Here is a 12714-nt window from a genome sequence, read left to right as displayed (position 1 = left end):
ATTGAAGAATGATTAAAAAACCAGATGGAGGAGATTAAGGAGTACTGGAAACAAAGTTGGTTAACTTAAACCGGTATTTTATTGCACATAACCAATTTGTGTAGAGTGTACACACTACACAGGCTTACATATATAGATCCACAAGGAAAAACAGAAGCACACCAATGATACGATTGAGCTAGGAAGACAATGTGTCAAATCCGAAGCTGACTCCATTATTCTTGGTGAAATCATGTGACGTGTGATCCACCACCTGAGCATCAACATCACCGTCAATGTCATTCATCACACTACTGTGTATTAACAATTTAAAACCATTCTTCACTCACATTTGTGTTGCTGAGCTCTAAGTTGTAGAAATCCATGAAGGAGCTGCCACTAAACAAGGGTCCAGCATGCCATGTACCACGGTGCAGTTTCACAAACTTTGGTCCCGAGAACCTGAAGACGCGAATCTCTTCCACCTCAGGTGGAATGTATAAGTGACCAGACTTTGATTTTACTGTATCTACGCTCCTTCCATCATCGTCATCATCTTCAATAAGAGACGGCTTAGCCACTCCCATATACCAAACATCACCTCCTATTGATCCTAGACACTGTGTCACCTTTGCGTGATGTGTGATCTTGAAAAACCCTAAGGGTGTTTCTTTCAGCCTAAGTATATAGAGCCTGCCGTCAAATTATATTACACATTGAGAACAAACCAATCTGAAACCTAAAAGCTAGGACTTTGTTATAAATACCTTGTACAACACTAGTATTTAGGAACCAACACAAATCACATAGCTTGATAAATTAGCATCAAAAATGAGGAATTTAAACGAAGATTAACAAATAATCTTAAGGATTAACGAAATTTAAGAGAATCGGGGAAAAGAGTACCGTGGGGTTCCTCTAGAGAGATCTAGTTGAGCGTCGTGGGGACCGAAACCAGCACCATCACGAGAGGCTTCAATGACTTGACCATACTCTGCGAAGTTCTCCGGAGTAGCTTCGATAGGAATCAAATTCACTTCCACCGGAGATTTCGCCATCGTTGAAACGCACCACAAGAAAATAAAAATAAAGAGGATTGTATCTTGAGCTCTTTTTGTATCCACTCAAAATGTTTTTAAAATCAATCAGAAGACACCAAAGTATATTTAGGTTTTCTTGTCAATTTTAAAAGTATGGGATTAACATGAAAATATGAGAAAACAAGTATTTTCGATATTTATTGAAAAAAAAAAAAAAAAAAAAAAAACAATTTGTACACAGTTGCATACAAATTTTATTCACGATTGCTCAATTTATTCATGAAAACAGAAGCACACACTGATGATAAGATTGAGTTAGGAGGACGATGTGTCAACATCGTTGGGGTCAACTCGGATGGTGACTCCTTTATTTTTGATGAAATCATATGTCGTGCGATCCACCGCCTGAACATCATCATCAACAACAACAATGTCGTCAATAAAAACAAGTCATTCATCACCATTCCATACATTATTAACAATAAAACCATTCTCACTCACATTTGTGTTGCTGAGCTCAAGGTTGTAGAAGTCCATGTAGCTGTCACTGAAGAGTGGTCCAACATGCCACGTACCGTGGTTCAGTTTAATAAACTTTGGTCCCGAGACCCTGAAGACGCGAATCTCTTCAACCGCAGGAGGAGCGTACAAGTGACCAGACCTTGATTTCAATTTATCTACCATCTTTCCATCATCACCATCTTCAATAAGTGTCGGTTTAGCCACTCCAAGGTACCAAACATGACCTCCTATTGATCCTAGACACTGTGTCACGCTCGCGTGGTGAGTGAGTACGGAAAAGTCAAAGGGTGTATCTCTGATCCGCATTATATAGAACCTGTCCCAAGTATTAAACATAATGAGAATATGATGATTAGCTAATTGTAAAAAAAAAAAAGAACAAACAAATCTGAAACCTAATGCTAGGACTTGTAAATGAAGTCAGTTAATTACTTGAAGTAGTAAGAAGAGTCTAGTTTGAATTGGTCTTTCGTTTTGTTGAATTTTGTAGTAAATAAGTACGTTCCTACAAAATCTATAAGTCTTTTGTTATTAGGAACTGATCAACACGACTATCTAGGAACCAATACAAATCACATAGCTTGATTGATAAATTAGCATCAAAGATGAGGAATTTAGACATTAATCAACAACGAATATGATTAGAAGAAGCATGTGTTTTAATCAATAATCTTAGGTATTAACGAAATTTTAGTAAACTGGATAAAGAGTACCGTGGGATTCCTCTGGAGAGATCCAGTTGAGCGTCGTTGGGACCGAAACCTGCACCGTCACGAGAGGCTTCGATGACTTGACCATAGTCTGCGAAATTCTCAGGAGTAGCTTCGATCGGGATCAGTTTCACCTCTACCGGGGATTTCGCCATCGTTGGAACACTTGAACTCTCACCATCACCACAGGAAAAATGGAAGTGAAGATAAGAATTAGCGTACGAGCTTTTTGGAGTTTTCCTAAAATTCTCTTCAAGTCTAGATTCAGTAAGAAAACACCAAAAATATCTGGGCTTTCTTGTTAATTTAAAAAGTATGTGTTTAACATGAAAAAAGAGAGAAAACAAGGGACCTTTTTGCCTTTTCGGGATTCTAGGGCTTGTCCCGTTGTTTATCGGGTGTGGTCGATACTCGGTACGTAGCATGTGGACATGTATCTTTGAGATGTGAGTGTAATTCGTGTAAAACGATGCATAGAATGGTAATGACGCTCGTAGTTAAGTCAAAATTGTTACCAAGTCTGAATTAATCTAAAATTTTAGAGTTTGTGTTAGAGCTAGTTAAAATGTGTTATGATTGATTTACAATTTTGATCGATCTCGACCCTCGAGCTTCTTTTTAGCCTTTCCTTTGCTTTTAGTGCGATCGAAAGATAGTCGCACGTGTAATTATATCCAACGGCTACGATTATATTATACGTATTATTCGTTTTAATAATGCTTAATAATTAAATATACTACTTTATAACTGGCAACAGAGCAGATTACTAGAAACACCAAATGATGTAATCAAATTTCTTTAGTATTCATGATTTGCTTTCTTTTTTTAGAAAACCAATTCAAGAATTATTAGGATTTTATGAACCAGGGTTGGTTAACTTAAACCGGTATTTTATTGCATATAACCAATTTGTGTGCACAGTACACAATACACAGTATTGGTATTGGCAATTAGTCAATTACATTACACACAAGGAAAAACAGAAGCACACTCATGATAGGATTGACTCCATTATTCTTCTTAGGTGTCAAAGCGGAAGCTGACTCCATTATTCTTCGTGAAATCATGTGACGTGTGATCCACCACCTGAACAACATCATCAACAGCAACAATGTTGTCAAGTCATTCATCACACTACATTGTATTAACAATTTAAAACCATCACTCACTGACTCACATTTGTGTTGCTGAGTTCTAAGTTGTAGAAATCCATGATGGAGCTGCCACTAAACAAGGGTCCAGCATGCCATGTACCACGGTGCAGTTTCACAAACTTTGGTCCCGAGAACCTGAAGACGCGAATCTCTTCCACCTCAGGTGGAATGTACAAGTGACCAGACTTTGCTTTTACTGTATCTACTCTCCTTCCATCATCATCATCTTCAATAAGAGATGGCTTAGCCACTCCCATATACCAAATATCACCTCCTATTGATCCTAGACACTGTGTCACCTTTGCGTGATGCGTGATCTTGAAAAACCCTAAGGGTGTTTCTTTCAGCCTAAGTATATAGAGCCTGCCACGAAATTATATCACACATTGAGAACAAACCAATCTGAAACCTATTAACCTAAAAGCTAGGACTTTGTTATAAATCTCACAACTTGGAACTAATCAATACAACTATTTTTGGAACCAACACCAACACATATCACATAGAATGATAAATTAGCGTCAAAGATGTGGAATTTAAACGCAGATTAACAAAGAATCTGAGTTTTAGAGAATCGGGAAAGAGTACCGTGGGATTCCTTTAGAGAGATCCAATTGAGCGTCGTTGGGACCGTAACCGGCCCCATCACGAGAGGCTTCGATGACTTGACCATACTCTGCGAAGGTCTCAGGTGTAGCTTCGATTGGTATCAGATTCACTTCCACCGGAGATTTCGCCATCGTTGACTTGACACCACAAGAAAATGAAAGTGATGATTGCATCTGAGCTTTTTTATTCACTCGAAACTGTTTTTAAAAATAATCAGAAAACTCCAATAATGGGTTTTGTTGTGAATTTAAAAAAAGTATGGGACTAAAAAGAAAATAACAGAACATATAAGGGTGTTTACCGGTGACTGAATTCGACAGTCATTTCATTTGTGTTTCCCTTCAAAGTGATTGTCTTTTTTACTACTGAAGTTGTGAGGAGGATTGAGAGAAGAAACGTGTTGAAGTACCAAAGTTGGAATCTCTTATTACTGCAGGCATTTAGATCCCCAAGTACGTGGACAAAATAACTCCTGAATACGAGCCCAAGTTTGATGCTTTGGTCAGGAATACCACAGAAAGTAGATTTTGTAAAACATATGTGAATTGTTGAGTTTCTCATGTTACGTTTACAGAGTTGCTTTTGTATTGACAGAATCATTTGGTTTGAGTGTATTACATTCACAACGTTATTTCTTTTTACCAACATTTGCCAATGTCTCTTATGTTTGGTGACAAAAAGAAGCAACGAATTTACCTTAAGATTCGTAATATGGCGATTTAAGGCTACTGTATACCATTGAAGTAATTGCAACTGTCAAAGCAACAACCAATTGTAGAGAGGGCAAAAAATCACATTTTTGAAGCAGAGTTTTTATAAAGAGTAAATGAAACTGTCCTCAATGCACAACAAAACAATGAACCCTTTTTTTTTTGTCAAAATTTTGCAAAGTAGCTTTTAACAAAAGAGGTGAGTCTCCGGCTTAAGCTGCCCCCAAAAAACTTCGTAGCAGCAAAGCAAAGTAAAATCCCATTAGCAAAGCTTCTTCTGACCAAGCTGATCCGCTAGCACTGCATCTTCGTTCTTCTGCATAGCTTTCTTGGCTAGTTCGTACCCAGCAAAGTTCATAGCACCTAGAGGAGCCACCCAGAAGAACCTCGGGACTGCTCCTTTGAACAAACCTAGCGGTCCCTCATTACGCAGAATCGATACAACAACCATAGACATTGAGATCGGTCTCCCTGGCGTTGCAGTCATCATTCTCGTCTTCATCACATCAAATGGGGTTGTTACAACTGCTGCAATACCTCCTGACACCGCCCCAACCGCTATTGTCTCCCATGCCTCCAGTTCTCTTCCCAGAGCTTGCGCCACCATCTACAATACACACATAAACCCCAATCAATATAACAATTACAGTAGTGACCCTTATGATAATCCAATCATTTCGGTTTTCTTACCTTTTTGGACTCTGCATACAGTCCCATGCCAACAACGTATAGTGGAACTTCGCGGCAAAGAGTTGCGCCTGTCCCACGGAAAAAGCCACTTGGACCATCTTGCTTCCACGTCCCGACAATGGCTTCCCCTACATTGTTAAACATGCCAGCCTGCAACCGTTGCTTCAGCACCTCACATGGAATCCGCACAGCTGTGCCTAATAGTGTGCTGCAGAATGATGCAATCGATTGAACCTGCATTAAATGATCACATTGGTTACCGAGTACAAAACACAGATCAGAAAGCACAAATGCAAACGATGTAACTGTTAACCAAAAGCGGATGGGTTCTACTTCAGAAACCATACACAACTTTATCAAACCAAGCAATTAAGAGACCATTTAGCCCCAGCAGCATCAAGTGTATATTATTCTAGCCATAAACTTTACATAACTACTAGAACTTTAGAACCAAGGAGATGCAACAAATAGTAGTATACAATGATCTACCAACTACCATGTCAACCATTGCATCAAGGAAGCTAAGTACTGCAATGAAATAGCCTTGATATTGGATTTTTCCTCTAACATATGGTTTACTTACTAGATGCCATGAACTATAAGAACACATAATAATACATATACTTGAAGCACAAAATTAGAATCTTGACGAAACCAGCCAAACAGTGAGTAGAGAGTGATAATCACCTGAATTTCTGGGAGATTGGGAGCAAAATTGATCAACACAAGTTTGCTTGCTTCGAATATTCCTGTCCGCAGGCCATGGCTACAATGATGAAAGAGATTAAGCCACATGGAAATCAAATTTAATAGGTAGAAGTGAAAATATCTTTGATTTGAAACAACTGAAAAGACCTTGAAAATTGTCCAAGAATTGCTGGAATAGAACCCCTATACACTCCCCGGACACCAATCTCTGGAAGCTTGGCTATTACTTCAGGAAATGACAAGGTTGATGCTTGCACACGTGTCTGGCATGAAAGTGATAACGAATCCGTCAACAGTATGCCACAAGAAGCCAGGAGGAATAATTGGCATACTCATCTATTTAAATATTCAAATATTGTAGAAGCAGATGTCAATTACGCAGACTTTTGTAGTAGCCAAGTTCTCACCTAAACTTGTCTAAACAGAGCATTTACTTATATTCAGCTTGCAAAAGCACCAAGAGGACTCACCTTGATTGTGTCAATCGGATGCATTAAGGAAGTGGAGAGAGCAGAGGCAAGCCCTCCCGCTAATGCAGATTTTAGAACATCTCCAGCAGGTAAGGCCACAGGGGGTGCAACAGCAACAACAGTCGCAGCTTCAAACCAGATGTTACTATACAAGTAAAAATAGCATCAATCACCATTGGTATGACAACAAAAATTATAAGTTTGAAGTGTTTGAGGAAATCAACATGAATGGGAGAAACTAAGGGGAAACTGGTCCGGTTCAATCCAAACAGTTCTAGTGGTCAAATTGGCATTTTACTCATTAGTGCAAAGACAAGCCGCTACAAAATAAAACATCAATTTTATTTCAAAACAAAGTACTATACTTACCGAGGATCATCTTGTAAGCGCTCATATGGCAGCAAAACCATGAAATTACGGAAATGTCCGTATGAGATAGACTCCTCGGTATCAGCCTTCAAAAATCTCATCATGGCTATAGCATTTTCTTCATTAGCAGGAAGTCCTGCGTTATTTAGTGATGCCAATATCTCACTTTTCTTAAGAGTACCAGACTTGGTCAAGCAGAGAGAAGTATAGGCACGGAGGATGGTTGGCTCCTTCTGTTCCATCAAGGACAAAAATTGCTTCCAACCAAACGATTTCGAGAAAAGATGACTCCTAGCTCGTCGCATAAATTCCTTGGCGTATCTTCTGGGCAATTTTCTTCTCCTCATTGCAATTTCCAGATCCTCCAAAGTTACTTTGCCATCACCATCTCTATCTAATTCTTCAAAGAACCTCCTGCCTGGAAGCCACAAAGAGTTATATTGGACGAAATGGAATAAATAATAGTACAGGACGTAAAAATTTCAAAAGCAAATAAGTAACGTGGTCCTCATATTAGCAGACAATCTAGTATTGAGAAACTGCAACACACATTACTTAAGTTTTAACAGTTGAGACATAAATTGCGGGGTGATGACTAGAGCAGGCAATAAAAAACGAAGATATGGTAATTTCAACCAACAGGTATCCCTTTTTAATGATTTCAACCAACACAAATGCCTCCAACAGTCAACTTCAAGCTTTAATGATAAGTAACATATATAAGCAATGCATCCCGCTGCTCTATTTTTGCTTACTAAGTTGCCAAGAAAAGGTATGCTTCTTAATAAAAATGGGAGGATTCATACCTTCAGACTCGGTGTATCTGAAAAAATCCTGAACAGAAATTAGTTTTTTCTTGTCTGGATGGTCTCTTGAAGGTCGTCCTAATTGTGGTAAAAGTTCAATAAGTTCCGTCAGTGAAATTGTGGACAGTGTGGATTTTAAGCGCTCTACATTTGATAAAGGTATACTCAATAGTCCAGTTGCCAAGTTCTGCGGAGAATCAACTGCACTTTCCTCCTTACCAGCAGTACTGACATTACTTTCATCACCATCTTCACTTATGTGAGATGTCAGGCCACCTATACCTGACGCCACATCTCCAACTCTGGCAAACATCAGGTTCCCGAGGAATCCATTTACGTCGAGTTTTCTAGCCTCCCAGATGTTAAAGATAAGTGGACTATCATTAGAACTAGCTTCCTTGGAACAACAAGATTCATTCTCTGAACTATCCTGTATAAACTGGTCCAGCTTCTGGAGATTCTGAGCCAACATTTCAACAACAAAACCAACAGCGCATTCAATCGAAAAAGGGTTCCCTTCCTTTTCTACAGATTCAACTGACTGACACCTCACTTCTTTCCGACTCACAAATGCCGCCTTTGATTTAAGGCCGTGTTTACGTAGACTGTTCTCATCATCCCCCATCTTATGAATCCTCTTCTTACCAATTTTAAAAGGAATAGGAAAAGCATGAACAAAGCCACTAACCAACAAAGACCAAGTCATCGCAAACTTGAAGCAATCAGTACAAGAATCATCATCTTTCTTCTCCAAAGACTTATCTTTCTTCGCCACCACCACATCATTTCCACGACTCAACTTCTCACTGACTAAATTGGGAGAAAACATACCAAAGAGTGACTTCACAGGGATCTTCTTGATAGACAAACCTTTCTTTCTCTCATCAGTAACCACCACACACTGAACATTATTAGTAGCATTGTCGTCAAATTCAGGAGTAGCAACAATCCGCTTCTTCCTGTTTCTTCCAGATGATCTGAAAACAAGACCTAGATCCCTTTCTTTGCTTATCCAACAATTTTCAATATCTCTTGCCGCCTTTTTCACACCAAGCTCAATCGGAAGAAGAACAACATCTTTAACTAGTTGGATTGAATTGAATAAAGTCTCGATATGATCATTCTTAGACACCATTGCGTCACTCTCTTATCACCGCAACAGTCAATGGGGAAGATACCAAAAAAAAAAAGATCGAAATCCAACACCACAGACTTCGTTAACCCTAAAAAGAAAACGGAGACGAATCGAACTTCTTAAAGAAACCCAAAGTCCCTGGGAATAATAGAAACCCTAAAAGTGGTAGAATCAAGCGAGAGATAGAGAAATCAGAAGAAAAAGAAAGGTAGCCACGGCGATTCAAATATCGATTTGGTCATTGGTACATCAACCGCTAAGCTCGAGCGAGAATACGAAGGAAATGAAAAATGGGAGCAAAAGCTTGAAACAGAGAGAGAGAGAGAGCAGATATGGTGAGAGTAAGAAGAGAGGAAGAGGAGGTAACCATGAAATGATGATGACCCTCTTTAGTTCCCTTCTTCTTCTTTCTTTCTCCTTTTTTTTTTTTTTTTTTTGCCTTTTTAAAAAAACGTAAAATGAAAATGAAAATTAGAAGAAGATAAAGACATGGATATTATAACAGATAATAATAATAATTAATAAATTAATACTAGTACTATATTTACGTATTTTCTTTCATGTAGTGGATAAATCATGACCGGGTCTCATTAATCATAATCCAGTTTTAGGCTTTTATAAGCGATTAAAACTTCACATTAAAACAAGAAAAATGAGTCGATTTTGCCTTTAGCAAGAGCTAATGATAATTAAAAGATAATTAGACGGTCGATTGTCGAATAATTAAAAAAAAAAACAAGGATTAAATAATAGATTTGTTTTGCCAATAAAAAATAAAATTAAAAATAGTTTTGTGGAGGGAGTTGCTAATAGGGGAATGAATGGATAGAGGTTGACGTAAGACGTCGCTGGAGCCACATGACACGTGTACTAGAGTTTCTATTACTGGATTTTTTTAAAACCGAAAAGACTAGAACGCCCTTCTGCTTTGCGTTTTTATTTTTGTGTTCTTTTCAGCGACAACAAGTGAAAGAAAAGATTCGAGTCTTTATGTGTCACAAACAGACCACAAGCTTATAAATTAGCATAAAATCTGCATTTTGACATTACAGTCCTATAACATAAGATGATTCATAAGGAAGTCTTTTGATTGAAATTTGCATCAAAAAGCGGATCCGCTGTTTTTAGTTTTGCCTAGCATCACGTCTTTAGCTTCATTGATCTTAGAGGCTAGGAAATGGCTACCACCTGCATCTGGATGGTTTGCTACCATTACCTTCCTGTGTGCTTCCTTCACCTTTTCCGCCGCTACACTCTCCCTGTGTTTTCAATCACAAAACCCCACATTTCAAACAACGTTACACTTTCTTCAATGGAAACTATGCTAATGCTATAACCAAATTGATCATTGAGGATTGAGAAACTACTAAACACAAGAGAAAGAGAGAGTATGTGTGTGTGTTTCCTTCACCTGACGCCAAGAATGAGAGCAGCTTCCCTTTTCGTCATCGTAGGCTGGAAACCGCCCTCATAAAATTTCTTAATTTTGGGCCTTGGTGGCCTTGCCTTGAATGCTTGCCATGCTTGGATTCCATATCTACCAGCAAGTGCTGTTGCAGCTACTGCAACCCCCGCTATAAATGGTGTCGCCTGGTGTACCAAAAACGCATAACACAAAATTAAGCATTTGTATATGCTTTATTCTTCTTACCATCATCATTCTCCAATGAATCAAGCTCACTTGTCACAGTTTTCAAAATCTATTGATTAAAACTTGCAAAGAGGACTCATTTCTGCTACAGTAAATGACAAATACATTGCAAACAAGAATCCAAAGGGACTTAAGACACACTACATTCATGAAAGAAGTATTTTGCAGTCAGTTTTAAATCTTATCTTAACTAAACACAAGACTCTTCAAGATGAGAAAAGCCAAGGCAGTGACTCTTCAAAGATTCATTTCCTTATCAACAAAATGAGCCAAGAGAGATTCATATCCAAGAAAGATCGATTTAGCTTAAGAAAATCATTGACCAGTATTAAACACGATTAACAGAGCACTGATTCATGATATTATAAAACTTAGAATCCAAAAGATTCACAGAACAAGACTCACAACTAACGGATGAACCCTAATTTCTGGAAGAGACTATTAGTGTTCCGAATTACGTACCATTCAGAAATCTAGGATTCTTCGTTTCATCCACAGCTTATTTGGATTTGCGAAGCCGCAGAGGTGGCTGATGCCGTCAGAGCTCTCCGATCGCTGCAACCAAAATGGGAACTCAATCAAAACCTTTGAGGCTGAGCTAAACCGGTTTTAACGCCAACCGGTTCAAAACCGGTTTTATAATTTCTCAATAGAATTAGCAATTGGATCAAACCGGTCTTTTCTTATTTGCATTTTTTTGGGTATTAGTGATGAGAAGGGGAGGAGGTATCCAAGTATCTTAAAGAGCTTACAAACCCAACAAAAATCCACACCCAAAAAAAGAGTATAACAAAAGAAACGAATTTGGATTACAAGTTCTTGAAAGCAGAGTCATGAGCATCCTTTGGAGGAGTGAGCCTAGCCAACAATGCCTTGTTAGGGCAATGATCTGCATCCACAAAGTAGAAATTCCCATCAGCCTTGAAGCTCACATACGGTCTTTGCGTGTCTGGATAACGTATGTCTGAGAATTTCAGTGTCTTTGCGCTAAATGTGCCGAGCCAAGTCATCATCTCGACCTCAAAAGTGTCTGAACCAGGCTGCCACCTCAGCTTGTGCACGTAGGGACTAACAAACCAGTGGAGAGCAGCGGTTGTGGATGCGCTAAGGAAGATCACAGTAGAGGCAACAGCACCTTTCATGATCACATTCAGTCCCGGGGAAGTCATGAAAGTGATGACCGGGCCAAGAGAGACTGATAGACAGCAAGTGGAGAGTGAGAGGAGTTTCACTTTCTTTATGGTTGATGAGATTGGTCCATAGTAAACCACACCTCCATCCTTCTCTTCTTTCTTCTCTTGGGGTCCGATGCTGATCTTGTGCTCATCATCGTCCTCTCTAGTCTTTGCTCCAAATGATGCCCAGCTTCTCTGGCTAAGGGATGGAACCTGGAATCTGACCTTCGGGTTCACTGATGATGACCATGATCCTGCTATTGACCGGTGATGATATCCTGAAAAGAAATGACCATAGGCTTGATGAATCTGTGGTATCTCGTGACCACATACTACTGCTTCAAACAACAGCTAAGGCTCACAATGCTTCAATGAAGTGGAAAAACCCTAACTTGCCATTTCTCATCCAAATGAAGCACAACCCCAGTTTCAAATCCGTTTGAGACCAAGACTACATATTGCCTAACCAATTGCTAAAACTCAAAATGCTACAAGTGAACGGGAAAAACCCTAGCCTGCCATTTCTGATCCAGATTAAGCTATGGTATATAATGCTCAAGTCAATTTCAAATCTATTTCAGCTTATCGGATGCAAAGTACTTTCACCAATCAAATCGAAAAGGGAAACCAAAATCACGAGAGTGGTTTGAGAAAATGGATATACAAAACCCATAAAGACAATATATAGCAGCCATTTCTACTCTAAAGCCGTAAGGATTGAGCTTTTCCCGTAAATTGTATAAACACCATGATCGGACTTGTTTCCCGGAAAATGAAAGGTGTATAGTGGAGAAAAAAAGAACCTGAAGTGAAGGTGGAGGAAGAGAGACGTCGGGATTGGGAGCGAAGCAAGTGAATCAGAGCTGATCTTCCCATCGCCGTTTCTGTTGCGAGATTGCAAAGATTCAGGTCTCCTCCTCCAAATGAATGTTGTAGGGTTTTAGAGATTTTATTTTCCTTTATATATTAATAAAACTTGTAGCTTT

At 39.0% G+C, this 12714-nt stretch overlaps 6 protein-coding genes across 9 annotated transcripts; all 6 read right to left on the bottom strand.

The window, feature by feature from the left end:
* Positions 1 to 62: 62 nt before the first annotated feature.
* On the bottom strand, positions 63 to 1140 carry AT2G35830 (ureidoglycolate hydrolase). Of its 2 annotated transcripts, none has more exons than NM_001202757.2 (3): positions 886 to 1140; positions 330 to 672; positions 63 to 253 (listed from the first exon to the last, which is right to left on the bottom strand). In NM_001202757.2, exons 1-3 carry the CDS (start codon positions 1035 to 1037, stop codon positions 179 to 181), a joined length of 570 nt encoding a protein of 189 aa, NP_001189686.1. In that variant the 5' UTR covers positions 1038 to 1140; the 3' UTR covers positions 63 to 178. The 2 variants fall into 2 exon arrangements, with proteins under 2 accessions (NP_001189686.1, NP_565827.2); NM_129142.2 differs by having other exon boundaries at positions 75 to 253; positions 330 to 657; positions 886 to 1077.
* Positions 1100 to 2841, bottom strand: AT2G35820 (ureidoglycolate hydrolase). 2 transcript variants are annotated; one of them, NM_001336574.1, is made up of 3 exons: positions 2255 to 2841; positions 1521 to 1857; positions 1100 to 1424 (listed from the first exon to the last, which is right to left on the bottom strand). In NM_001336574.1, exons 1-3 carry the CDS (start codon positions 2674 to 2676, stop codon positions 1335 to 1337), a joined length of 849 nt encoding a protein of 282 aa, NP_001325071.1. In that variant the 5' UTR covers positions 2677 to 2841; the 3' UTR covers positions 1100 to 1334. The 2 variants fall into 2 exon arrangements, with proteins under 2 accessions (NP_001325071.1, NP_565826.1); NM_129141.2 differs by having other exon boundaries at positions 2255 to 2662.
* A 174-nt stretch (positions 2842 to 3015) lies between these two features.
* Positions 3016 to 4454, bottom strand: AT2G35810 (ureidoglycolate hydrolase). 2 transcript variants are annotated; one of them, NM_001336573.1, is made up of 4 exons: positions 4316 to 4454; positions 3994 to 4211; positions 3429 to 3768; positions 3016 to 3337 (listed from the first exon to the last, which is right to left on the bottom strand). In NM_001336573.1, the coding sequence occupies exons 2-4, from the start codon at positions 4185 to 4187 to the stop codon at positions 3272 to 3274; spliced, it is 600 nt and encodes a 199-aa protein (NP_001318360.1). In that variant the 5' UTR covers positions 4188 to 4211; positions 4316 to 4454; the 3' UTR covers positions 3016 to 3271. The 2 variants fall into 2 exon arrangements, with proteins under 2 accessions (NP_001318360.1, NP_565825.2); NM_129140.4 differs by lacking the exon at positions 4316 to 4454 and having other exon boundaries at positions 3994 to 4242.
* A 273-nt stretch (positions 4455 to 4727) lies between these two features.
* Positions 4728 to 9366, bottom strand: SAMTL (mitochondrial substrate carrier family protein). Its single transcript, NM_179921.2, has 7 exons — positions 7768 to 9366; positions 6962 to 7379; positions 6593 to 6737; positions 6270 to 6385; positions 6102 to 6180; positions 5415 to 5648; positions 4728 to 5331 (listed from the first exon to the last, which is right to left on the bottom strand). The coding sequence occupies exons 1-7, from the start codon at positions 8900 to 8902 to the stop codon at positions 4987 to 4989; spliced, it is 2472 nt and encodes an 823-aa protein (NP_850252.1). The 5' UTR covers positions 8903 to 9366; the 3' UTR covers positions 4728 to 4986.
* Positions 9367 to 9763: 397 nt separating this feature from the next.
* Positions 9764 to 11164, bottom strand: AT2G35795 (Chaperone DnaJ-domain superfamily protein). Its single transcript, NM_129138.3, has 3 exons — positions 11016 to 11164; positions 10314 to 10492; positions 9764 to 10161 (listed from the first exon to the last, which is right to left on the bottom strand). Exons 1-3 carry the CDS (start codon positions 11016 to 11018, stop codon positions 10005 to 10007), a joined length of 339 nt encoding a protein of 112 aa, NP_565824.1. The 5' UTR covers positions 11019 to 11164; the 3' UTR covers positions 9764 to 10004.
* A 51-nt stretch (positions 11165 to 11215) lies between these two features.
* Positions 11216 to 12670, bottom strand: AT2G35790 (uncharacterized protein). Its single transcript, NM_129137.4, has 2 exons — positions 12532 to 12670; positions 11216 to 12006 (listed from the first exon to the last, which is right to left on the bottom strand). Exons 1-2 carry the CDS (start codon positions 12602 to 12604, stop codon positions 11363 to 11365), a joined length of 717 nt encoding a protein of 238 aa, NP_565823.1. The 5' UTR covers positions 12605 to 12670; the 3' UTR covers positions 11216 to 11362.
* Positions 12671 to 12714: the final 44 nt, after the last annotated feature.

Source organism: Arabidopsis thaliana, chromosome 2 (assembly GCF_000001735.4).
Source record: "Arabidopsis thaliana chromosome 2, partial sequence".
NCBI lineage: Eukaryota > Viridiplantae > Streptophyta > Magnoliopsida > Brassicales > Brassicaceae > Arabidopsis > Arabidopsis thaliana.
The sequence above is the reverse complement of the archived record's forward strand: the minus strand, read 5'-3'. Positions and strand labels throughout refer to the sequence as shown.

What these genes read in the sequence shown, in the direction of transcription:
- AT2G35830 (NM_001202757.2), bottom strand. Translation starts at nt 1,037, where the DNA reads ATGGCGAAATCTCCGGTGGAAGTGAATTTGATTCCTATCGAAGCTACT. An exon ending in CTCTCTAGAGGAACCCCACG is followed by an intron (nt 673 to 885) that starts GTACTCTTTTCC and finishes ATTTGACGGCAG; the next exon opens with GCTCTATATACTTAGGCTGA. An exon ending in TAGAGCTCAGCAACACAAAT is followed by an intron (nt 254 to 329) that starts GTGAGTGAAGAA and finishes GTTGATGCTCAG; the next exon opens with GTGGTGGATCACACGTCACA.
- AT2G35820 (NM_001336574.1), bottom strand. Translation starts at nt 2,676, where the DNA reads ATGCTACGTACCGAGTATCGACCACACCCGATAAACAACGGGACAAGC. An exon ending in CTCTCCAGAGGAATCCCACG is followed by an intron (nt 1,858 to 2,254) that starts GTACTCTTTATC and finishes TACTTGGGACAG; the next exon opens with GTTCTATATAATGCGGATCA. An exon ending in TTGAGCTCAGCAACACAAAT is followed by an intron (nt 1,425 to 1,520) that starts GTGAGTGAGAAT and finishes GATGATGTTCAG; the next exon opens with GCGGTGGATCGCACGACATA.
- AT2G35810 (NM_001336573.1), bottom strand. Translation starts at nt 4,187, where the DNA reads ATGCAATCATCACTTTCATTTTCTTGTGGTGTCAAGTCAACGATGGCG. An exon ending in CTCTCTAAAGGAATCCCACG is followed by an intron (nt 3,769 to 3,993) that starts GTACTCTTTCCC and finishes ATTTCGTGGCAG; the next exon opens with GCTCTATATACTTAGGCTGA. An exon ending in TAGAACTCAGCAACACAAAT is followed by an intron (nt 3,338 to 3,428) that starts GTGAGTCAGTGA and finishes GATGTTGTTCAG; the next exon opens with GTGGTGGATCACACGTCACA.
- SAMTL (NM_179921.2), bottom strand. Translation starts at nt 8,902, where the DNA reads ATGGTGTCTAAGAATGATCATATCGAGACTTTATTCAATTCAATCCAA. An exon ending in CAGATACACCGAGTCTGAAG is followed by an intron (nt 7,380 to 7,767) that starts GTATGAATCCTC and finishes TGTGGCTTCCAG; the next exon opens with GCAGGAGGTTCTTTGAAGAA. An exon ending in CGCTTACAAGATGATCCTCG is followed by an intron (nt 6,738 to 6,961) that starts GTAAGTATAGTA and finishes TTACTTGTATAG; the next exon opens with TAACATCTGGTTTGAAGCTG.
- AT2G35795 (NM_129138.3), bottom strand. An exon ending in GCTCTCATTCTTGGCGTCAG is followed by an intron (nt 10,162 to 10,313) that starts GTGAAGGAAACA and finishes TTGAAAACACAG; the next exon opens with GGAGAGTGTAGCGGCGGAAA.
- AT2G35790 (NM_129137.4), bottom strand. Translation starts at nt 12,604, where the DNA reads ATGGGAAGATCAGCTCTGATTCACTTGCTTCGCTCCCAATCCCGACGT. An exon ending in TTCCTCCACCTTCACTTCAG is followed by an intron (nt 12,007 to 12,531) that starts GTTCTTTTTTTC and finishes ATTTCTTTTCAG; the next exon opens with GATATCATCACCGGTCAATA.